The 24,879-nt window shown below is 44.2% G+C and overlaps 1 protein-coding gene across 1 annotated transcript in view; it reads left to right on the top strand.

Moving 5' to 3' along the window:
- Positions 1-24,879, top strand: part of KDM4C (lysine (K)-specific demethylase 4C) — a 276,891-nt gene that overhangs the window by 145,707 nt on the left and 106,305 nt on the right. The window contains exon 12 of the mRNA XM_015417984.1: positions 22,170-22,225. Coding sequence (XP_015273470.1) covers positions 22,170-22,225 — 56 coding nt within the window. The remainder of the gene's footprint in view (positions 1-22,169; positions 22,226-24,879) is intronic.

The raw sequence follows: 24,879 nt of genomic DNA, 5'->3' as shown, positions 1-24,879 counted from the left end.
CGTTGCATCTATGACACTGTCTAACCATCTCATCCGTCCCTGTCTTCTTTGACCTTCAATCTTTTTAGGATTTGCTGTTATTTAAATTACATGATGATATTTAGCCCCAATCATTGGTATTTTAAGACTTGTCACAAACAAACACTGTGAAGACCACAGATTTATGTTAGTCTGTGAAAAGCAAACTGGATGTTCTTGAAGCCCCAATTCTAATCAAGACCAGATGGAGAATGGAGAACCAGTTTAACCCATCAACTTGCACTGAGTTTCACTAATTGAAAATGGATTGGCCATGCTGTTTGTGTTTTAAAGGGGAAATGTCAAGTTTATAAGGACATACCTTTTCTCCTTTTTAAAATGCTAACATGGAGCCCAGTTTCATTTAGTAAAACTATGCAGTGATTAAAGGGTTTAAGTCCCTTATCTCATCCCTGTGCCGTTGTGATCTGAGTTTGGGCTGCATGTGTGTGTGTGTAATTTGCTTTTTATAGAAAAACTGAAAGGCATGATTTTCATCATACGTCTTTGAATCCTTGTAAATGTGAATTCCATTGCAGTTGAAGTTCTCCTTTAAGGAAACTATACCAGGAAAGAGGCAGATCTGAACCGGGGCAATCAGTTCCTTTTGGTAGGAAATATCTAATAGGAATCTGACCTGGTCAAAGAATATAAGTAGCATAGTGAATGCAAAGTAGTTTTGAATTTGCACCACATAGATGCAGACCAGAAAGGTAGAGATGAATCTTGAGGAGATTACAGCAGACAAATATGGTTCTTGCAGAAATAGCTTTGTGATTTCCAGTGATCATATATGTAGCAGCATTCACAATATGAGGGATGAAACACTATTATAGATCCATTGCCTCCCAACCCCATGCCTCTTCTTTCCTCATGTTCCTGTTCGTTTTAGAAGTGACAACTGCAGATAAGCAGCGTACTGAAGATACATATGATTGAATACTTTGTCTTCCTACAGCCATCACCCCAGGTATTCCCTTTAGCAAAAATCACAACATCTAATTTCAGCTCCTGCATCTTTCAGCATGTGTCACACCCACTCATAAGATTATGCACATTTTCATTTTACTGTGCACTATTTACTATAATAATTGTTGAGATAGAAGAGTGACATTGAATCCATCCTTATTATGTTGTTGCTTTAAAAGAGAGAGAGAGAAGACCCAAGCATCATTCCAAGAAATAAAAAGACCAAATAAGATTTAATAATTCATCTGTCTTGCTTTTGAAAGTGAAAATATATCCACACATAACTTCTTGATTGAGAACAAATGCCTCATTAATCTTAAATATTTCAAGCAGAAAGTGCTAGTAAAGTCAAGAAGAATAATGATGACTGACATTCTAGGGAACACTGCATACTGTACAGTATGTGGAACAATTTTCCTGCTGGCATTTTGCTCAAACTCTGATGTCTTTCTTGAACAAAACTTTTAAAAGATTTAGAGAAAAGAATCACATACTACATGTACAAGAAGGTGCTTATGTTAAAAGGTGAACATCAATCAAATTTTTAAAGTATAAAATCACTACATTCCATGGTCTCAGCCATTTGTTTTACCTCCTTAACTCACTTTGGTCCCGGTCACACGGGCCGGATATCACGGGGGGGGAGAGGCGTGGCTAATTGCCCCGGCGCAGTTTGATCCGCAATTACGCGATCAGACATGCCGCGGCACACCACGGGTCCTTCCCTCGGCGCGTGCCGGCACAATCACACCATGGGAGTCTGGAGGCAGCCCGTGGCAAACATATACTAGTACTTTGGAGGTACTACTTTTTTAATGTGCATTTTCGGCAGTAATCCACAGGTGCACTCCACTTCCCAGATTTTGGGGTTTGATCACGCCTGGATAATCCGCCCACCATCCGTGCCTCTCCCGCGGCAACTCTGCCGTGTGACCGGGGCCTTTGTAATTCTGACTATAATGAATGAATTAAACAACATAAACAGTTTTTAAAAATCTCTTTAAAATTATTTGTGGATCTTGATGAACAGGACTTCAGTGCTTTTTCTGCACGCAATACTACAACATCCTGACAACAGTTAGAATGTGAAAAACTCACTGCTTTTGATCTCATAGGGTCGTTAGTGTTTGTTCTCATGCTGTGCTTAAGTCTTAGGTTGCAGGATTCAAGGAGGGATAGAGGGTGAGGCATTGGAAGGAATAAACACACAGGCACAACCATTCTTTGGTAAAAACATGGCCACGGTTTAGGGTTGCCAGGCCAGACTTGGGAAATACCTGGGGACTTAGGGGTGGAGCCCAGAGACTTTGGGGTTGGTGCCTAGCAAGGATGTGGCATCACTTTTGCGATGTCATGTCCTGTGATGTCACTTCCAGATCAAAGGTCAAGTGATGTCATTTCCCAAGCTCCATCCCCTTCTGATGATGTCACTTTCAGCACACTGCATCGAAACCCCACCCCTTCCTATGATGTCACTTTCAGGGCACTCCCTATAGAAAAATTGATTTCTATAGGCTTCATGTCTTCCCTGGAATGTATCTTGCTGATCCCCTGCTGTGTTGATTTCCTATTGAAGCCAGATGGCTGACCATTTGGTCAGAGAAGCTTCATTGCCTGCCATATAACCACACATTCTTCACACCTCTAAGTGGAAGTCCTAGACTTCAAGGAGTCTGCTCGAAGGTTACAGGGCTCATGTCACGTAGGCCATGGGTGGGTTGGACTTTGGGGATCATTCGACTGCAGAGGGTGTTCCCCAGACTATCCCCCACCCATTGCCATGACAACCCAAAAGTTGGACGCCCCCTGACTACCCGTGATTGGCTGACTGGCCACAGCTCATTATGATTAGATTGGGGTTTTTAATTGTCTGACCCTTGGAGGAGAGCTCAGATCTTCTTGCTGTCTTTATTTGTTTGAATTGCATCTGGGACTGCTGTCCCGAGGGGAACAAAGAACTCCTTGGTGCAGCTGAAGCACATGGCTGCATGCTTACAAAGATGGACTTCTTGCTCCAAACCTCTTGGGGCTACTGAATTATTACAAGTGGACTATTCTGGACTGATAACTGTTCCCGACTTGGTAAATATGCATCTCTAATGTGTAGTTAAGGCAAAACATTGCCTAGCCTTTGTTATTTTGAATCCTTCTAGCCTGTGCTAAGTCTGTGCTGAATAAACTTTATTCTTGTTTATAAATACTGTCTGGATTGTAGTAATTGGACTTCAAGGCTAAATTCCTGGTGCATGCTAGTAACTGGTGGTCGATCGTGTTGAACGTGGCCGACAGATCTAATAACAACAGTACCACCGACCCGCCTCGATCCAGATGTCTCCGGAGGTTGTCAGTCAGGGCGACCAACACCGTCTCTGTCCCATGTCCCTTGCCTGTTAAAATACCAACAGAGTACGTATTCCCTAAAACTACCCACTAAATTAAAATAGTTTAAAACATATGTATTTAATATTTATTATCATTAACTATTTAAAAATACATTTAATTACTCTGGTTTTTAAAAATATTATATTTATTCTTACTATCTGCCGTTTTTAAAAATAAAACTCTGTTTTCAATAAAATTACTATATTTTAAACATCAGCACAGCCATGAAATAAACGTGCACTCATGCACTTTAAAATTTGAAGGGGACCCAAATTGGTGATCAAAGTGTGTCCACTTTAACTGAGCTGTCGCCAAAACGTAACCCCAGAGCGAAGGGAATACCAGCTAAAGCATTAACAACCTGACTCAACAGTGAGGTGGGCTAAAAGCAAAGAAAAAAACCCCCTACCAACGCAGGCTACCTGACCTTGGAAGCCTGGCACTTCGAGTCAGCAGCGGTAAACAAAGAGTAAAAATGAACAGTCTAAAAAACGAAACAGCTAAATAAGGGGAAAAACCTGGTGACCATCCTCCAGTAATGACTCGATACCGTAGGAGGTGTTGCTGATGCAAGCCCCCAGCCCTCAGCAATCCTCAGTGAAATAGGCAGCTGCACAACAAACTCCAAAAGGAATCCTTTACTCACTGAAAAAACGTCTGCTTTAAATAAAAACTGAAGAAAAACAGCTCACAAAGGAGCACTGTAAGCAGATCCTCTAAGGCTCGCCTGACGATCAGTTGATGGGACCGCAGAACAGCTGATGGGACCGCAGAACAGCTGATGGTCCCTTTAAACCAAGCCGAGTGCCTGAAAAAGAAAAATGCTTGCAGGCCACCATAGAGCAGCACGTGGTCCAACAGTCCAGCAGTAGTCAAAGCATAAGTAGCAAGCAGAAAGCAGAGGCCAACTGGCTTGTGCAGGCTGCTTAAATAGCACATTGGGCATTGCCGCCCGTGCTCCTCAGATGACGCACTGTCTAACATGGCAGGATGTGAGTGATGTGGCCAGCCCCCTCTTCACGTTGCTGGAGGGCACCATGAGGCAGAAACATGCCTTCTTCAAGCCTCCCCACCTTCTGACCTGCAAATGATGGCAGAGGTGAGTCTTGGCTGTGCTTATTGAATCACTAAGTGTGCATCCTGTAAGATTTATTACAGATTCCCTATACACTTAATGCTTTGAACTCTGAAAGCTATTCAAGTCTTACTATTACAATCCAGCCATCTTGAAGCTCCCACAAGTTAATGGAAGTATTTTTGCCACTAAGGGCTGATTCACACTTTGTATAGCAGTTGTCTTTTGTGACCTGCTTCTTAACATTTCCCCACTTACAATTAGTGAAGTAATCAAGAGGAGATGCAACTCTTCAGGCTCTTGGAAATATACCATGGACAAATGCTAGCGAACCACAGTTAGCTCACTGATTTGTCGCTACTGTGAATTGCTCTAAATTGTTCTGATTAGGTGGAGATTGTAAGGGTATCACAAGATTTTGTAGAATGTAATAATGAATATTTATTAACAATAATAATAAATGAGGCTTCAAGCATGGGTATGTGTTCCTGAATGCAACAAGAAGTTTCTCATATCTGAGGATCTGTGCCTAAGTCAGGCAACAGAATTCTTACAGCCCAGCATTTGCAGCTTTTGACTTTTTTGTGTTACAATACAGAACGCCATTATGAGGTAAAATTTGTTCCCCTGAGTTTTCAGACTGTTCCACTTATCAGTGAATCAGGGTCTGTATGAGCACAAAATGCCCAGTTTCTGAGTGGCCTGCAAGTGCTTTACTGTACCACCCTAAATTAACACATTTCTATGCCACCTTTCTACTCAATTCACGGTCCTCAAGGTGGCAAACACTAAGGGACCAAGGCACCAAGAAGGGAGGTTAGGGTGGGTAGGGTTTAGTTAGTTATTTAGCTATTGTAATTTGGTTATAGGCTGCTTGATGTTAGAGAGGTTAGCTGATTCGGTCGCTGATAGGAACACCATCTGTGGCACTTCCAGTGGCATATCTCTATGTACCAGTTATTTCTTAGGGTCAGCCTGTGGCACTGTGGAGGCACTGTGAAGGCCACCTGCAAGGATGTCAACTGGACCAGGGATACCAGTGCTCATGGGGTGGGGAAGGTATGGTGGTGGGAGCAAGCAAGGAATTAAGGGAAGGAGATGGAGAAGCAGAGTGGCAGCCAGAGGGGCTGGGATCACGGACCCCCCCTCCGACATTGATGTTGTACAATGCCAGGTCCATAAATAACGAGACCGCAATCCTTGGGATTACCTGTTAGAGCAGGGCGCGGATCTGGCGTGTGTGACTGAAACATGGGTGCGAGATGGGGAGACAGTAGCTCTCTCCCAGTTGGCTCCACCTGGGTTTGCAGTCCTTCACCAATCACGGATTGGGCCTGGTGTGGGAAGCCGTGGAGAGTTTGGCTCTCTGGTTGGTGTACCGACTGCCTAACGCACCAGCCGATAGCCTGACATCTCTGGTTGGCCGATAGCCTGCCATCTCTGGTTGAGGCCGTGTCAGGCTGGGCATTTGAGTTCCCTAGGCTGATAGTCTTGGGCGACTTGAATGTCCACACTGACGATGCGGCCTCTGTACCGGTGATGGACTTGGTGTCATCCATGGCGGCTCTAGGACTCACCCAATATATAACGGCCCCCACACACCGGGCCAGGCATACACTCGACTTGATCTTCACGCCGAGGGTTACAGTGGACCAGATTATCGCCTCGGTGGTGCCATGGTCGGACCACCATGCTCTGAAGGCCCGTGTGAATGTGTTACTCCGTCCCCATTTGGGCGGCGAGCATATTTTGGCTCGCCCGCAGAGCCAAATGGACTCCCAGCAATTCCAGATGACTCTGCAGGATCCCATGCCCCCTGGCGGCTCGTTAGATGAGCTTGTTGAGGACTGGCATGGTCGGCTCTCGGCAGCCATCGATGAGATCGCCCCTGACACCCTCTGAGCCCTCACTCTAAGTGGGCTCCTTGGTTCACTGAGGAGCTGCGGCAAATGAAACAAGGGGTCAGACGACTAGAGAGACGGTGGCGGCGTGCCCGCGACAAAGCAACAAGAGCATCATATAGGGCATTTATGAGATCCTATGAGATGGCAATGAAAGCCGCAAAGAGACAATTCTACGTGGCTGCGATTGCGTCTGCTAGCTCACGCCTGGCACAATTATTTAGAACTATTCGGTCATTAACAGAGCTGCCACAGGGCAGGCCAAATGATAGGGAATTGGATATTGGCTGTGAGGCTTTTGCGAGCTATTTTGCAGATAAAGTCTTGCTGCTCCGCCACGATCTCCCAGCCACAGTTGAGACTGTGAGCGAACCCGAGGCTCCTTGCACGTCTTCTAGTTCCAGTATGGATTATTTCAGTCCACTCAGTCTTGAGGAAGTCAACAGATTGCTCAAAATGGTACACCCAACCATGTGCAGCCTTGATCTGCGCCCTTTATGGCTTGTAAAATCTGGTCATGAGGGTTTACGAGGTGCCCTCAGGGATATTATCAACAAGTCCTTCAATGAGGCACTCAAGGGGCACTCAAGGAAGCAATGGTCAGCCCTCTCCTGAAAAAACCATCACTGGATCTGGCTGAATTGGCCAACTATCAGCCGGTTTCCAATTTGCCTTATTTGGGCATAGTATTGGAGAGAGCGGCGGCGATTCAATTGGATGACACTTTCATGCTGGACCCGTTCCAGTCTGGCTTCTGGCCAGGTCATGGGACGGAGACGGCACTGGTCGCTCTCACAGATGACCTCCGAAGGCATCTGGAGTGAGGCGGCATGGCGGTACTGGTGTTGTTGGATCTGTCGCTGGCGTTTGACCCCGTCGACCACCAGTTACTGATCCACCGCCTCGCCGACACTGGAATCCAAGGGCTTGCCTTGCAATGGCGTGTCTGCTTGTCTCCTTTCTCCAAGGTCGGGGACAAAGGGTGGCTCTCGGGGATCAGCTATCCTGAAGGCACACACTAACTTGCGGAGTGCCCCAAGAGGTGGTGCTCTCCCCAATGTTATTTAACATCTATATGCACCCCCTTACCCAGATTGCCCGGAGGCACGGGCTAGGGTGTCACCAATATGTGGATGACACCCAGCTATATCTGTTGTTGGGTGGTCAGTCCAACTCTATCCCAGAAGATCTGGACCAGGCATTACAAGCCGTGGCTGGCTAGCTTAGACTGAGTCAATTGAAATTGAATCCAATGAAGAGGGAGGTTCTATGCTTGAGTCAGAGCGGGGTGGGGGTGGGGATGCCATTACCGATTTTCGGTGGGGTGCCATTGGTACCAGCGCGAGGGTTAGGAGTCTGGGAGGGCTCCTGGATGGCTCTTTAACAATGGAGGCCCAGGTAGCAGCCACTTCTAAGGCAGCCTTTTACCATCTTCAGCTGATTAGGCAGCTCGACAGTGATCCATGCAATGGTTACCTTGAGATTAGACTACTGCAAAGCTCTCTACATGGGGCTGCCCTTGTCCCAGATCCGGAGGCTGCAGCTAGTGCAGAATGCCGCAGCCAGGCTGCTGATGGGTCTCTCTATACGGGACCATATCCAGCCTGTGCTGAGGATACTGCACTGGCTGCCTATAGCGTACCGGATCTGGTTCAAGGTGCTGGTTCTAACCTTTAAAGCCCTATATGGTCAGGGGCCTGCCTACTTGAGGGACCGCCTCTCGCCATATGTGCCCCGGAGAGCACTGAGTTCAGAGTCGCAGCATAATTGACCCTCCGTGGTCCGAAAGAAGCCAGGCTGAATATTACCAGGACCAGGGCTTTCTCAGTGGCAGCCCCATACTGGTGGAATGAGCTCCTGGAGAACATCAGGGCCCTGCCGGACCTCTTACAGTTCCGCAGGGCCTGTAAAATGGAGCTCTTCCACCAGGCTTTCAATTAGGGGCTGCCACTGATGAATGTGCCCTGGAACATCTTCTGGCCTGAAATCTAGAGCATCTTCTGGCCTGAGACCTCACTGGATGCTACCCCTCTCATTGGATGTGATTTAGACTATCGCCATCATCTGTCAGTTTTATTTGTAAACTGTTGCTGTTTTAATTTGGTATTGTATTTATTAATTGTTTTAACTTTGTATTGTTTATGTTATTTTAACTTTGTTAGCCGCCTTGAGCCAACGTGTCCGGCAAGGCGGGATACAAATAGAACCAATAAATAAAATAAATAAATAAAACATCTCAAACATTAAAAAGCAGTTAAAATATGTAAAAGATATTTAAAATAATTCAATAAAAATATTCACACATAAAACATTCAAACATGGAGGAGCGCTAATATGAAATTACTGAGGAAATACCAGTCTTCAGCCACTGGTGGAAGACAACAATAGAGGGAGATAAACTCATATCCCTGGGGAGAGAGTTCCAGAGTTTCAGTGCCAAAACTGAGAAAGCCCTTTCTCAAGCTGCCTCTCATCTAGCCTCTGATGCCAGGGGTGCCTGAAGTTAGGTCTCTGAAAATGATCAGAGTGGTTGGGTAGGTTCAAATGGAGTAGGCAGTCTTTCAGCTGTTTAGGGGTTTAAAGTTCAAAACAGCACCTTGAATTGGGCCTGGAAGCAAATTGGGATCCAGTATAGACAGAACAAGACTAGAGTAAGACAGTCCCTACTACCCACTCCAGTCACTGTTCTGACCATAGCATTCTGTACTAACTGTAGCTTCTGCACAATTTTCATAGGCAGACCTATGTGGAGTGCATTGCAGTAATCTAATCTAGATGTTACCAGGGCATGCACCATAGTGAAAGGATCTTTCCTGCCTAGGAATGGCTGACGGATATCCTGTTTTCAGGTATTATTAGTAATCAAGATGCTTTAGGACTGCATGTGTATGAAAGTTCAGCACTCTAACTCATCAGGAAATACTCTACGAATTTTATTATCCCTCTAATGCAGTTAGTCATTTGGTGATGCCCAGGCAGTCTTATAGATATATAAATATAATAGGATGAGAAACTTCTCTATCTGAAAATAATTTAATTGATTCCTTTCAAGGGGAACAGGTGTTGGGGAGGAAGGAATTGCCACTGTCCCGTAAGAGTTTGTGGTCTAATCCATGTACTCCATTTGCAGCCTGGCCATCACTTTTGGAGGCAATTGATGTAATTGCTCTATGGCACAATTGAGCAATGGTGGAACAGTGCATCTTGAGGAGTCTTCCTTCATGTGGTTAAAATGGCATGAACCACACAGAAATAATTTCATAAAAGTGGCTACCCACACAACTGGGCCACCCATGTTGTTTGCCTTTGTGGCAACTGTGATGCCATTTAAGACTTTTAGGAGATGCATTGTGCACATTTACCTGTATCTAAATTCCTGGTTGGTTTTCGACTTCTGAAACAAAATGTAAACTGTGGTATAGAAATGCAAATCACTGTTATGCAACAAAACTCTGGAGAGTTGTAGGTCATGAGAATGGTAGACTTTGTTCTACACACCAGATTATAACATTGTCAATAGCAACACATGTACTTCCCCTCTACAATAGTTCTTTGTTATTTTATCTAAATGCATTGATTTTTGTGGGGTTTTTTTAAAGCATGGCTTTGTATCATTGCACTTTCCTATTAAAGGACTCAGTGTGCATGAGTTAAGACAGTTCTTGAAACAAATCAATTTCCTCTTTAAAATGCTGAAGATGAAACCATTTATTGCATATACAGCAAATTGTCTTAAAAAGCTTTCTATATTTGAAGCAATGAGACAAGGCAATTTTTATATGGACAGTTCTTTAATTGATGTCTTTTGAAAATTCCATTGGAACTTCATTATTTTTAGTAGATTGAAATCAAGTGTGACAACCTTACGATGATGCCCTTCTCTCTTCTATAGAGTACTTCCATTGCAAACCCATTTTCAGGAATTTATAACTCAACCATAAGATTAGCCACATATGCAAAATTCTTGGTCTATAGGCAATCTTTATTCTTTCTTCCAGCAAAATTGGTTATTAAAACTCATGGAGTATTGTACCTACAGGAAATGTTTGGTCTTCACAATGTATTCTGAATTTTTCTTTTCATTCAGCTGCCAGAAAAATCATTAATGGAAAAAATATCTGTTTACTGTGAGAATCACATTTGTTTTTGTTCATTTTAATAGACTTTGTGGTTTCACTCCATAAACTTCATGTTTTTTAATCAAGCTATTTAAATTGAAGATTATTTTCTGATACAATCATGACAGCATGTGCTTGATGAAGAAATAACCTTCTGACCTGATGTGATAAGAGACACTTGTAGAGAAAATTCTTTAGCACTTGGCCAGGCCACTGTTCTTTAGAAGCTTTCTTGACAATAGATAGCAATTACTAAGGTCACAGATCTTTGACAAGGAGGTGACAGAAGTGGGTTTCCTAATATACAATTAGCTGGGCACCTAATCTAACATCTTTAGTCTTGTACATGTACTAAGTACTTGCACAGACACTACATACACTTACTCAATATGAGACTAAAATTCACCTAAATCAGATTGTACTCCTGTCTCAGCTGTCAAAGTTCCATTGTCTCTGCTTTCATTACAGATGCTACTTACAGGTTATTAACTGGTGTGCTATAGATATCATTATATGCTTATTTACTTACTTCATTTCTAGTCTGCCTTTCTCACTGAGACTCAAGGTAGGTTACAAATATTTTTAAAAAATTGATCTGACAGCGTAAGACACCCAATAGAAAAACAGTGCAGTAGGACTAGGATTAGAACACTAAAAACAATTAAAACAAACAAACAAAACTGTCTAAGGCCCATGGTATGCCATAAAGCAGAAACTGGATTGTGAAGGTAGAAGGCATAGCACATATTTAAATTTTTGCATGGTTTGTTTGGGATTGTACTGTGTAACGAACAGTATTTATAAATACAAGAAGTGGGAACCCACAATACTTGTGAGGGGGGAGAAGGAGCTCCATGTGGAAAAGGAGGAGGAAGCAGCCGCAGGTGAGCCTTCTCCCATGCCACCTATACCGACAGTGAGGCCCAGGCCAATCCTTCTCCCCCCAACCCCACGGCACTGATGGCGATGTCCGCACAGCTCCCATCCGCCGGGCCCACCAATCCTTCTCCCCTGCCCCCCACATTGGTGGCAAGGCCTGCATGGCTCCTAGCCAATCTTTCTCCCCCACCCCCCCGCACCGGTGGCAAGCCGTGCGGGCCTGCCGAGTCTTCTCCCACTCCCCCCCAGGCACCAACGGTGAGGCCCAAGTGGCTCCCAGCCGCCGGGCCCTCTGGGCCTCCCCCCCAATGGCCAGAGCATTCTCTGTGCATGCACAGGGAACGTTTTTACTTTTGAGGGGATTTAAATATCCCCCGTATATTTTTTCAACTTTTTAGATTTTTCTGCACACCTGGGGACTGCTCCAAGTGTGCAGGAAAATTTCTCTGCCCCCCCAAGTGCCCCCAGTGTGTGGATTTAGATATCCGTGCGGAGGGGGCAACTTGGGTATTAGATATATAGATGTTTCTCTTCTTTGTATTTTAATATATATGTAGTGATATAACCTAGCAGTTCGAAAGCAAGAAATTGCAAGTAGATAAATAGGTACCACTTCAGTGGAAAGGTAACAGCGTTCCGTGTGCCTTGGTGTTTAGTCATGCTGGCCACATGACCACGGAAACGTCTTCGGACAGCGCTGGCTCTTCGGCTTGGAAACGGAGATGAGCACCGCAACCCTAGAGTCGGATTCGACTGGCTTTCGAGCAAGGGAACCTTTACCTTTACCTTAGTGATATAAAGGGCTTTCTCCGTTGTATTTGTTTTCTGATAATTCCCTTGGGACATTTATAATCATGCCATAGAATCCACCCTCCAAAACGTCCATTTTCTCCAGGGCAACTGATTTCTATAGTCTGGAGATGAGCTGTAATTCCAAGGGATTCCCCAGGTCCCACCTGGGGGCTGGCATCCCTAACCTATTAGTTTAAAGAGAATTAAGGTATTATGGAGGAGAGATGTAACTGGGGGTGCTTAGTTATGATTGTGCCAGTTTTGAATCTCCAGTCAGTCAATTCATTTGGAATGTTGGCATGTACTTTTTCTGTCACAGCCAGGGGTCGTTTCGTAGAAAAAGAGCTAGGGGAACTCATTAGCATAACTCATTAGCATATGCCACACCCTCTGACATCACCGGAAGTGTGTCATAAGGCCACATCCCCTGACATCACCGGAAGTGTGTCATAAGGCCACACAGCCTGCCCCCAACGGTCCCGGTCGCCGCCGGTGGCCTTGCAGCTCCATTGCCGAGCCCCATGAGGGGCCCAGCGGTGGACCTGCAAGGCCAGCGGGAGTGATAGGAAGCCCTGCGAAGGCCCTCCCTGGTCCCAGTCAGGCAGGGGTGGGGAGAGGCAGGGAGGAAGCAACTTACCCTCCCTCTTCTCCTGCCTCCTCCTGGCTGAATGAGGGCTGGAAGCGGGGCAGCAGGAAGCAGGGGGCGGGGCTTTGTCATGTGCCCCGCCCCCCGTACCTCACCCGTGGGAACTGCGATCCCCTGCGATCCCCCCCGAAATGATCTCTGGTCACAGCTCACAGTGTACTGTGAGATAATTTTAAAAATTATTCTTTTTTAGATATTTATACCTATTTTTCCCCCAATGGGGTTTTGCAACAGCATTCTCCCCTCATCCATTTTATCAGCAACAACTTTGTGAGATACCTTAGGCTGAGAAAGGGTGACTAGCCCAGTCACTCAGCAGGCTTCCATGGCAGTTTGGGGATTGGACCCTTAGTCTCCCAGACCCTGGCCTAGCAGTCTAACAACTGTTCCACACTGCTGAAATGATATGATTTGTTAGAATCTCTCAAGAGTTCAACACAGATGTTTACTTAATGAGGAAGTGAGACTTACTATCAAAGTTTTTAAAAGATTTCTTTCAAGGTAATAAGAAGAAAAATAATTTTAGTTCCTAATATTTGCCCAAGCTAATATAAGATTTTATTAATTTGCAAAATTTGTATCCCGCCTTTCTGTTCTTACAAGGGCTAACAATTTAAAACATAGATGAACCCCCACACACATTTTAAGCCCATTAAAATCACCCCCACAAAAAACACACACACACATCATTAATCTATAGCAACCCAACTCATCTGTTTGCCTCAGCACGAAGAGGACTCCCCCTTATTGGCTACTGACCTACCACATGTTTTGAACAGAGTAGTAATATTACCTGCTAAACTGATAGAGCCCGTGTCAGAGAGTTCAACTTCAAATTCAGCATACCCTCAGGCGTCAGTATTTGATGCAGAGGAATCCATATAAACAAAAAGTTAAACATATTACCCTTCTCTTAGAGGCTATAGAGAGAAACGGCACTTTTCAGAGGTCTCACTTTAAACCCACCAACTGACAACATTTGCAGCAGAAAAACTCTCTTATTAATGTGCTCTCTTGGAACAAAGGAGAAACAATTATTCTAGTTCCTAATACTTGCCCAAGCTAATATAGTATCTAATTTATTTATATACAAAATTTATATACCACCTTTCTGCCCTTACAAGGGCCACCAAGATGGCTAACAATTTAAAATATACATGATAAAATCACATTTTAAATCCATTAAAATGTAACCCTCTCCAAAAAAGATCAAACAATTTTAAAAACTGAGTTAAAATACACATAAAACATAAAAACAGCCATTAAAACAGGAAGAAGGGATAACAGAGGAAATGCCAAATGCAACAAAAAAGTCTTCACCAGTGGAAAATAGCTACAGAAGGGAACAGAGTAATCTCCATGGAGAGAGAGTTCTAGAGGAACTTCCGGTCTGTGGCTCGACGATGGCGGTCGCATTCCCCTGTCTCTGGGGAGGCGACTTGCTCACCAGTGGTTCGGAGGGGTGCCACCTCAAGTGACACCCCCAGGTGAGCCTTAGGAAAGGCTCCGGGCCAGGGGGCGCTGGGGGGGGGGCGACCTCTTCGATGGTGTAATGCCGGAGAATTGAGGCACTCTCTTGCCCCGAAGGTCCGTCCACTGTGTGGCTCAGTTTTCACTGAGCATAGTTGATGACAGCCGGGACAAGCAGAGGAGATCAGCGATACTGCAAAGCTACAAGAGGTCTGAGGGCAGACCGGCAATGAACCAGAGAGTGTTTTAAGTGGAAAGTCTTAAAAGTGAGTCCTCCCCCCCCTTAATTGAAAGCGACATCGGGAGGGAACCCCCAGCTTAAACAAATAAACTGAGCTGATAAGCGAAGGGGTGTGGGTGAGACGAAGCAATAAAGTGCGTAAGAGACTTAGCTGAGTTTGCGAAGGAGAATTGAGTGTTCCTCCGGAGAAGAGTGAAACGGTTCTTCTAATATAAACAAAGTTGAAAATGGCGAAAATAAAACAAGGGAGTCAAAGTCCAAGACCGGAAGAGACGAGTGACGTATTTTTCATGTTATCGGAACTGCTCAAGCCGATTAATGAGAGACTCGATGATATTAACCAGCAGTTGGTCGCTTCAAACCAAAATCTGGCAATGCAGCAGCAACAGATTGCCAAGTTTAACTAAGAAAGAAGTGCAAGCAGATGAGAAAATAAAGGAGACAGCACATGACACCAAGAAAGTTAAAAAGAAGGTGGGAGTGTTGGAACAGAGGCAAGATTCCCAGGAAAGAAGGCTTTTGAACTTGCAAATGGAGAAAGCAAATAAGACACTCAGGTTTCAGGGTATTGCTGAATCATCGCGGGAGGACTTGAAGAAACTTATAGCGGAGTTTATTGCGCCTGTGGTGGGAGTATCAGCGACTGATGCTGAAATGGAAATTGAGGTGGTCTATAGATCATACTCAAAGTATATAAAGCGAAATAACCTGCCGGGTGAAACTGTTGTCAAGTTCCTCCGAAGACAGATAAGGGATGCAATCCTTAAAGCAGCATCGGCAAACCCCCTGAAGCTGGGAGCAATGGACATCAGGGTCCTAAAGGACACTCCGTTTGAAGTACGCCAGAAAAGGAAATCATATAAAGAATTGATTTCATTCCTACAAATCAACCAAATTCGGTATTCCTGGTGATTTCCTGAAGGTGTTGTGTTTAAATTTAGAGAGAAAAGGGAGAAAATTTACTCGGTTTTGAAAACTGAAGAATGGGTGAAACGGCATCTTGGACAGGCAGAAGAGGAGCAGCAGCAACAAAGAGGCGGAGCAGATACAGCAGAGAAGGACTCAGAAAAAGACCTAGGAGCAGTGGACAGTGTACTGATCAAAGAAACTTACGAATTAAGACTTAGAAAACCAAAGTAACTTTAAGGCTTTAAGAATATTTGCAAACGTGGATGATGATGGAAGAAGCTTTTTACGCACCTGAACTGGCTTGGATTGCTAATATGGACTAACTAACTCTCTAACTCATTGACTTTTGAACGGAATGTTTTTTTTTAAAAAAAAACTAACTGGAAACTAACAGCTAATGGTCTCCTTTCTTGCGTTTTTAGTTATAGTGTGGGTCTAATTTACTTTTCTTTAATCCCGGGGTACTTTTCCTTCCCTTTTTTCTTTTTCTTTTAGTTTGTAGGTTGTAACAAAAAAAACAAAACTAATAAAGCTACCCTGTTTTCAGGGGTTTAAAAAGAGAGAGAGAGAGAGAGAGAGAGTTCTAGAGCTTGGGTGCCATGACCGAAATGCCCTCTTGTGCATTGTCATATGCCTGATCTCAGAAGGCAGTGGAACATGAAGCAGAACCTTTTAAGATAACTGTAGTGGTTGGGCAGTTCATAAGGAATTAGGCAGTCCTCCAGGTATGTTAGTCCTAAACCATATAGAGCTTTGAAGGTCAAGAACAGCATCTTGAATTTTGCCCAGAAACAAATTAGGAGCCAGTGTAAATGACCAAGACTGGACTCATATGTTCCCTATGACCTACTCCTGTCAACATCTTGGCTGCAGTATTCTGTACCAATTGAAATTTCCAAACACTTTTCAAGGGCAAACCCACATCAAGGGCATTGCATTAATCTAATCTAGATGTAACTAGGGCATACACCCCAGTGGTTAGACATTTTCTGCCCAGGAAAGGCCACAGCTGTCTTAACCATTCAAAGTTGGTAAAAGGCACTCTTTGCCACAGCTGCCACCTGCTTATCCAGCAGTAGACCAAGGTCCAAGAACACCCCCAGATTATGGACTTGTTTCTTCAAGTGGAGTGCAACCTCCTCCAAAATGGGTGACACCTTGAATCCCGAGTCAGACCTTCCACTCACCAGTAGCACTTCAGTCTTGTCAGGATTAAGCTTCAGTTTATTAGCCCGCATCAACTCCAAACCTGTCTTGAGGCATTGGTTCAGGGTTTCTATAGCCTCCCTGGGATCAGCTGGAAGTGCAAGATGGAGCTGAGTGTCTTCTGCATATTGGTGATCACCCAGCCCAAATCTCCAGATAACCTCTCCTAGCAGTTTCAGGTGGGTGTTAAATAACATAGGCCAGAGTCCAAGGGGCTGAGCACTACCTTCTGAAACCTAATAGGCAGGTTGGTTTTATATATATAATGTGGCTACAAAAGGCCTCTGAACATTTTGATTCAGAAATCAAGGCAATGTTGACAGAAGATGCAGCACAGAATCTAATAAACATAATTTATGATAATCCAGGTGGAAAAGTCTTGAAAGCCTTGACTGCATATTCATCATAATAATCATGATTGTGATATTAATCCAAGGGTCCAGAAACTAGAATAATTTTCTTCCTATTTGCTTCCTTGTTATTTCCTTGACTGAAGGTTTTGTGGTTTTTAAAGTACAGTTTATTTCTTGATTAGGAATGGTTTTCTGTATAGGATATATATAGCAAGACAAGTTGTCTGACCTAGAACATGCATATTGAGTAAGGTTTATGCAGCCTTGTTCCTTAGAACTAGAGGCTTGGTCTAATATAGACTCATTCAAAAATTTAATGTGTTTGTTTGTTTGTTTATACCTTGCCCTATCCCACAAGTGGGCTCAGGGCAGCTTACAATATAAAATATAAAACAATAAAACTAATGAAACAATAGATGGCACACTGAACAAAAACGATGAACCCTGTGCCTCATATCAGATGGATATAGGTACCCAAGAAAACTCTAGTGTTACTTTCTTTGGCAATCAATTCGGGAATTCCCCTTTCCTTGCTTTATCTAATGATAAATATCTTCCTTAAACTTAAAGTTAAATACTTATCTCATCTACCCTGTGCTTACAGTTGACAGAGAAATCCTGAGCTGGGCCTGCGTTGCAGCAGCCAGCCACCTTGCAACGTTGGCACTACTAGTCAGCTCCCTAATGGCCAGGTTACGCTGCATCGGAGAGGGGAAAAGTGTAGCAGGCTGCTTGCGAGGCTGTGTCCATGGCAATTCCGCTGCAGGGGCCTATGCCTCAGTTGTACCAAAGATTGGCCACCATGCCCCGCCGTCAGCACCCATGAGTAACAGGGTGCTGCAGTGGCTCTGCGCTGTTATAAATGCCAGTTACACCAACGTAACTGAACTTATCCTGATGTAACTGAGACTTACGTCGATGTAGGGGTAAGTTGGCTCCCAGAGTGCTTTCGGGGGCCCCTTCAGGATTGCACTGTCATTATATTAAATCCCATATCGTTAGCTTGCTCTTACTTTTGATATTAATTGCATAGTAACACCTCAGCTGCCTAATTCAGTTTCACTTAGGCAAGCCGCTGGTCTCAGGGAGAACAAGGGGAAAATAAAAGAATAAGTGACATTCACAATGCATGGCCTGATTATTGAGCAGTATAGTTGGATCTTGGTTTTGTTCTGATTACTTGACTGTCAGCCATGACATTGTGAAGAAAACTTGGGAGCTTAATTGTCAGTAGCAAAAGAATATGAAAGGCAGTCAAGCACAACTGAACCACATAAATTTTTAAATTTGCAAGTATTCACCGGTCATTTTATGTCTCCAGTGATGATTATTTATTTATTTACATTTTAAAAAGACAGCTGTGGTTGCCAATATAGTAACCAACCATAAATTAAAAATCAGACTGTGAACATAGAGAAGGCCAGTTCAACATATATTTGCCCCAAGGCAGACCCTCCTGAACACTGTAGCAACTGGTACTGAAGTATTCTCAGAAAGTCTATGTGAAGTTTCACTTCAGTTATAACATTATTTCAGTTAGCCATATTCCATGCCAAATGCTATAAATGTACAAAAGTTGGAGATTAATTCCTAGTTTTCAGTGACTTGTATGATGAGTATACTTGATATACAAGTAACAAATTTTGGTCCTGAGGAGTTTGAAATCTAAATTTATGTAGAGGGATTAGACCTGTAGGTGTGTTTGGGCACTGGTAGAACTTTATGAGCAAAAACATAAGTAATATGAGTGAAGTCACATGGAATGAGGCCACAGAAAAGGGGTTTGTGGTGTGTATAAATAGGAAGCTAGTTATGGAGCAGGGGAGGTATGAATAAATTACAAATCCAAGGCTTTGTAATTGCTTGACAGCATGGACTTTGTCAGTAGAGGTGGGGAGTAATCTAGAAAAGGTTTGAGAAGAAGAATGAGAATGAGCAGTTCAGTCTTCGACATGTTGATTTTGAGATAACAAGGAGATATTCAGGTAGAAATACCAGAGAGGTGGATGATGATATAGAACTGGACAGGAGGAAGAAAGGACCAGAGCAAAAGGTGGTATATGTGTGCCATAAGTGTTTAGATGTTATTAAGAATTATTTCATTTGATGAGCTCATACAAGGACATTATGTGGAGAGAGGGGTGGACTAATAACAGATCCCTGAAATAGCCCAATAGTAACTGTAATGTAGAGAAGGAACTTCTCTATTTGCAGGAGAAAATTGACAGAAGAGAAGAGAAATAACTGAAAACATTGTCTTGGAGGACTAAACCATGGAGGAAATCAAAGAGAAGTTTTACAGCTAACTGAAAGGGGTAGAGCTCAAAGGTAGTGAAGATAGAGTTAAAATAACTGAAAACATTGTCTTGGAGGACTAAACCATGGAGGAAATCAAAGAGAAGTTTTACAGCTCTATTGAAGGGGTAGAGCTCAAAGGTAGTGAAGATAGAGTTAAAAGCCTTTACAGCTGGTAGTCAGGACATCACTGGCCCCGGTCACACGGCAAAGTTGCTGTGGGAGAGGCACGGATGGTGGGCGGATAATCCGGGCGCAATCACACCCCAACATCTGGGAAGTGGAGCGCACTCGTGGCTTACCGCCGACAATGCGCGTTAAAAAACTAGTACCTCCAAGGTAATAGTAAACGTTTGCCACGGGCGGCCTCCAGACGCCCGTGGTGTGATCGCGCTGGCACGCGGCATTCCCCTCCGGTCCCTCGTTTACCCGCCAGCACGGAGGGAAGGACCTGTGGTGTGCCGCCGGCGCGTCTGATTGCGTAATTGCGGATCAAACTGCGCTGGGGCAATTAGCCACACCTCCCCCCCACGATATCTGGCCCATGTGACCGGGACCACAGTAAGTGTAGTGAAGGCGATTTTAGTGGAGTGGCAAGAGTAGAAATCAGGTTATAATGATACGTGTTGATAGCAGGAAGTGGTTTCTGTTACTGTGGGTGCAGCAGTTCAAATGTCACTTCCTCCACATGTAGCAGGATTTCAAATGTCTAAACTATTCCTAAGAATGATGAACCTTTAATACTGAATATAAGAGACATCTAGTTGAGAAACTAGCTTCTCTACTGTTTGCTTGCTTCTTTACTAGTGTGTGGATTATTATGCTGATACTGCACTGATAAGAAATGATGCTTCTCAACAGAGCTTTAGTATAGCTACACTGGAGCATACACCCGTTTATGGATTACAGCACCTTGTTACGATAGCAACACAGATAGATGAGAATGAATATATACAAGAGCAACAAATATTATGGAAGGATTAAAAATGACTGAGTTCACAGAAAGCTAGAGGGGCTTAGCATATCCAGCTTGTTTACCATGTGGATTAATACTGAATGATGTCCTTAATTTCAGTCATAGGATCATAACTCATTACACAGCTCTTCGTATTTCAGAGAGGTCATAGGAAGTGTGAATACAACCCCAGCCTTTTCTCTTCTGAAGAATATGTCACAATTAGTATATTTCAGTTGCTAAGAGGCAGTAGTGATATAGAAACAAGGTATTTGGTGAACTATTTTCATATTTTGCTTCATAGGGAAATATTCTCTAATTAGATTAATTTAATCTTTTGAATAAATTAAATATTTTAAATTTTGTTTTTATGTCACCTTTTGCCATAATTGGGACCCAAAGCAGCTTATCACATCATCTTCACCTCCATTTAACCTGGCCACTGTGTGATGCAGAGTGTTGGACTGGATGGGCCTTTGGCCTGATCCAACATTGGCATCTCTTATGTTCTTATGTTCTCACAACAAGTAACATGTGAGGTAGATTAGTCTGAGAGACTCTGAGGGGACCAGCAGCACCCCGTGAGCTTCCACAGGACAGTGAGGATTCTGAGTTTCCCCAGGTGTTTGCTAATTTAACGGCAACGCCACACCCAGCTCTACTTAACTGCTAATTAATCCTGTATGTTTCTGGGTGTCCCTTGAACTCCAGGGGGGAGGCAGGAAGGTTCTCGTATGTGAGTAGAACTGTGATCGTGAATCGTGTTTAAACTGATGACTGCTACGCATATATGGAGGTGAAAGATTAGTCTCATGTCTGGTTTGCATATAGCAAGGTGGAAAATCCACATGTTGTGCCTCAGAAGAAATGTCGATTATGTGTATTGGGAGGATCAATTGTAGTTAAGGTTGCCAACTGGAGATTTTTTTGGGGGGAGGATGGAGCCTGGGAAGGGAGAGAGCTCAGCAGGTGTAATGTCATAACGTACACCTGCCAAAGCAGCGATTTGCTCCAGTGGTACTGAGCCCACTTTGGTGGGGCGGGCGGGATATGAATCAAATAAAATCATATGAAGATCATTGGTTGTAATACCGGGAGATGTCCAGGACCCACCTGGGGGTTTACAACCCTACCTGAGTGCCTGTGCCCTGTATGTATGATCACAGTGCCCAGAATCTAATGACTGCTAAGGGCTAGTGTTATAAGCAGGTATACCAGCGCAAATATTTTGGACCAGAGAAACCTTTCATAATAAAATGTTTGAATGGGTTTTTTAGCCACTGCTTCTCACCAATCTTTATAAGGAGGACTTTTGAGTTAAGTTCATATATGGTTGAAACAGATGTTAATATCCATTCTGAAAGTGATTGTTTTGCTCTGATGTTTGTCAGTGTTGGGAGCTGATGGGCTCACATCCAGTTTTCTGTCCTCTGCTGACGACTGGCTGTGCAGTGCAATCCTTAAGCACGTTTACTCAGAAGTGAGCCCCACTAAGTCTGGAATAGTATTTATTGCCTAGTAGAAATATAAAGAATTTCTGCTTTACCAACTAGAGTGAGGATACCCTCCAAATACTATACTATGGGGAAATATTACAAATGGTAACAAAGCCTTGGGTAAAGAGGACTGATATAGAGGTGCCAGATAAATACAGGTGTGGTAATTACAAGTTCTATCAATGGGCTTGTTATGCTTAAGGTTCATGTAGTATGCTTTCAGTCAAATCTAGCATATACTTTACTTCAAGCCTTTTTTAAAAATAGGTACCTGGTTGGTACCTCATCAGGTAGTGCTGTCATTTTTTAACACCTCAGTCCAAACTCTGCAGTGCTTGGTATTTCAAAACGTTGACTTTCCAAAATCAGTCAGTTGCGACATTATTTATGTACATATAACAATCAGCAATGTAGCTATAGCTTTGCCAGTTTAGATTGATTATGTCCCTTCGTTTCCTTTGTAGGAATGTTGCCTGTGTAATTTGAGAGGTGGAGCACTCAAGCAAACTACTGACAGAAAGTAAGTGATTTATCCAGTTTGGTCAAGGTCATTCATTTGCAGCTTTGTCAGCTTACAGACTGCAAAAAACTGCTGCAGCAGGTGTGATCAACTGTCCATGTTTTCCAATGGGCTGTTTGTTAAAGAGATTATTTTCTGCATGTATCAAAGGAAGGCTATCATGTTCATCATTGTGGCTTCTGTACAGGCACATATGGGACTGTGCAGGTGCAGACCAGCCATGGAAAGAGCTACCAAGCTTTTTCTAAGATTTTTCTAGAGCCTAAGAGTGGTCCCTTTCCCCTCTGCTTACAGTGTATCGTTTTTCCCACCCAAAGGATCACGTGATGGAGGCAGGGCAAGCACACTTTCTTCAGTTCTTTCCTTGCCACTGTGAAGAGAGCACAAGCCTTTATAGTCTGTGTTCTAACTTTTGTGAGTACAGAAGGCCACAATGGCTTTATCCAAAAAATGTGAGGAATGTGGGGCCAAAATGGCCCAGAATGACAACCATAGTCCGTGTCTCCTTTGTATGGGTGAAGGGCACAATACAGCCACGTGCCCAGCCTGCCGCCATTTGAGACTGAAAGCAAGAGATTGGAGGGCGGCTAGGCTTAAGGGCTGCCTTGTGGGAGAAGGTTTTGGGTGCCCCAGATCCCCAAGCGGAAAAATGGGTGCAGCCTGAAAAAACCCCTGAGGGCCTCCTCCACAGCATTAGTGCAAAGCCACCTCCTCTGTAGCATTGGTTCAAAGCCACCATCGAAGAAGTCAAAGAAGAATAAACACCAAGAGCATCAGTCGCCTTTGCCTCAACACCAGCCTTCCTCACCTCAGCATTGAAAGACTCCGTCTCCTTGGTGTTGGAGTTCATTATTGCCTCCAGCCAAGGTGGAATCTTCCCCTTGACTTCGAGTCACTGATTCACCTCAGAGCTGAGTATCTACGCCATCTGATTCAGACTCGGAATCTGTAGGCTTGGGGTTCAAGAATGACACGAGACACGGATCTGCAGAATCTGTCTGACCCGGACTGGCTCAGCAGTGTTTTATTAGCTTCCCTCTCTTTCCCCCCCCCCTGCCACGTATATTGAAAGCTACAAGCATACAGTGAACTAAACTAACAGGATGTGCTCTGCAGACAGCCCGCCTCCTTATCTCCACCTCACCATAGCCAAGATTCTTCTCACGGTGATCTCAGCAGATGTTTACTGGTACCTTGCACACTACTTCCCTTATCTCCCTGTGCAGACATTGACCTCCGGGCATGCCTCCAGAGGGTGCCGTCCCCACAGGAATCACCTGAGCTCCAACCTTCTCCACTTTGAGCAGTGAGTCTCTCTCTGATTCCAAGAACAACGTCACCATTGGGACAGTGTCGATTACTGGTTGTGTCTGATGATGACGTTTTTGAGAGCCAGTTTGGTGTACTGGTTAAGTGCGTGGACTCTATTCTGGGAGAACCGGGTTTGATTCCCCACTCCTCCACTTGCACCTGCTGGATGACCTTGGGCAAGCCATAGTTCTGATAAGAGCTGTCCTTGAAAAAGAGCAGTTTCTGTCAGAGCTCTCTCAGCCCCACCTACCTCACAGGGTGTCTGTTGTGGGGAGGGGAAGGGAAAGGAGATTGTAAGCCATTCTGAGATTCCCTTGGGTAGTGAAGGGTGGTGTATAAATCCAATCTCTTCTCTTCTTCTTCTTCCACATTAGACAGAACCTCCAAGGGGTCAAGAACAACAATGCCCTCAGCTATCTTCCCAGCAAGTCCTCCTGGTTCACCTTCCCCATGATAGTCCCACCACAGTGGGACTCATGGGACCAGCCAAGTTGTTATACTGCTTTCCCCTGGCTTACCTTTCAGCCACAAAATCAGAGAAGGAACAAGGGAAAGCGTACAACTTGTCATCTTCCAGTGAGCGATGCAGCTTCACCCTTCATGTCCGATCTTGAACTGCTAGCAACAAACAACACAATGGCCATTTCTATTTTAACAAGCAGGGGAGCACAGGCTCCATTCATCTTTGCAGAGAAGCATCTCTAATCTGGCAAGGGCCAATGGACCACAGGGTGCAGATAACCGCCATTCACATTGCAGGCCAGAACAATACACTAGCAGACACACTAAGCAGGGACATAGACATGAACCAGGAATGGTCTGTAACCAATCACTACCTTCAGCCAATATTCAGGGAATGGTAATTCCCAGAAGTAGATCTTTTTGCTTTCAGGGACAAGAAGAAATGCCATCTTTTCTGCTCCAGTGGTGGACAGAGAATCACTTGGGGATGCCTTCCAGTTGCGATAGCATAGCTGCCTGTTCTATGGGTTCTCTCCCTTTGGGATTTTACTCAGTGTAATAGCCAAGATAAAGGTGGACAGAACCACTTGCATTCTTCTTGCCCCTTTTTGGCCACAAAGAGTGTGGTTCCCAACCCTTTGGAGTGCATAGGGTCCTGCCTCCAGCACACAACCTTCTACACATAGGTCCCATTCTGCATCCAGAAGTCCAGACTCTGCACCTGACAGCATGGTTCATTAGTTTTCCTCAGAGGGTGACAGTGGTCTGTAGGAGGCCTTCTACTTGAAAGTCCTGTGCTGCTAAGTGGAGAAAATGCTCTAGCTGGGTTGTCAATCAGGTGGTTGACCCTGTCAGTTGTGCCTTACCTAATTTTTTGATTA

The sequence above is a fragment of the Gekko japonicus genome, unplaced genomic scaffold (assembly GCF_001447785.1).
Source record: "Gekko japonicus isolate JY-2015 unplaced genomic scaffold, Gekko_japonicus_V1.1 scaffold1084, whole genome shotgun sequence".
Taxonomy (NCBI): domain Eukaryota; kingdom Metazoa; phylum Chordata; class Lepidosauria; order Squamata; family Gekkonidae; genus Gekko; species Gekko japonicus.
This window is presented reverse-complemented; position numbering and strand designations above follow the sequence as displayed.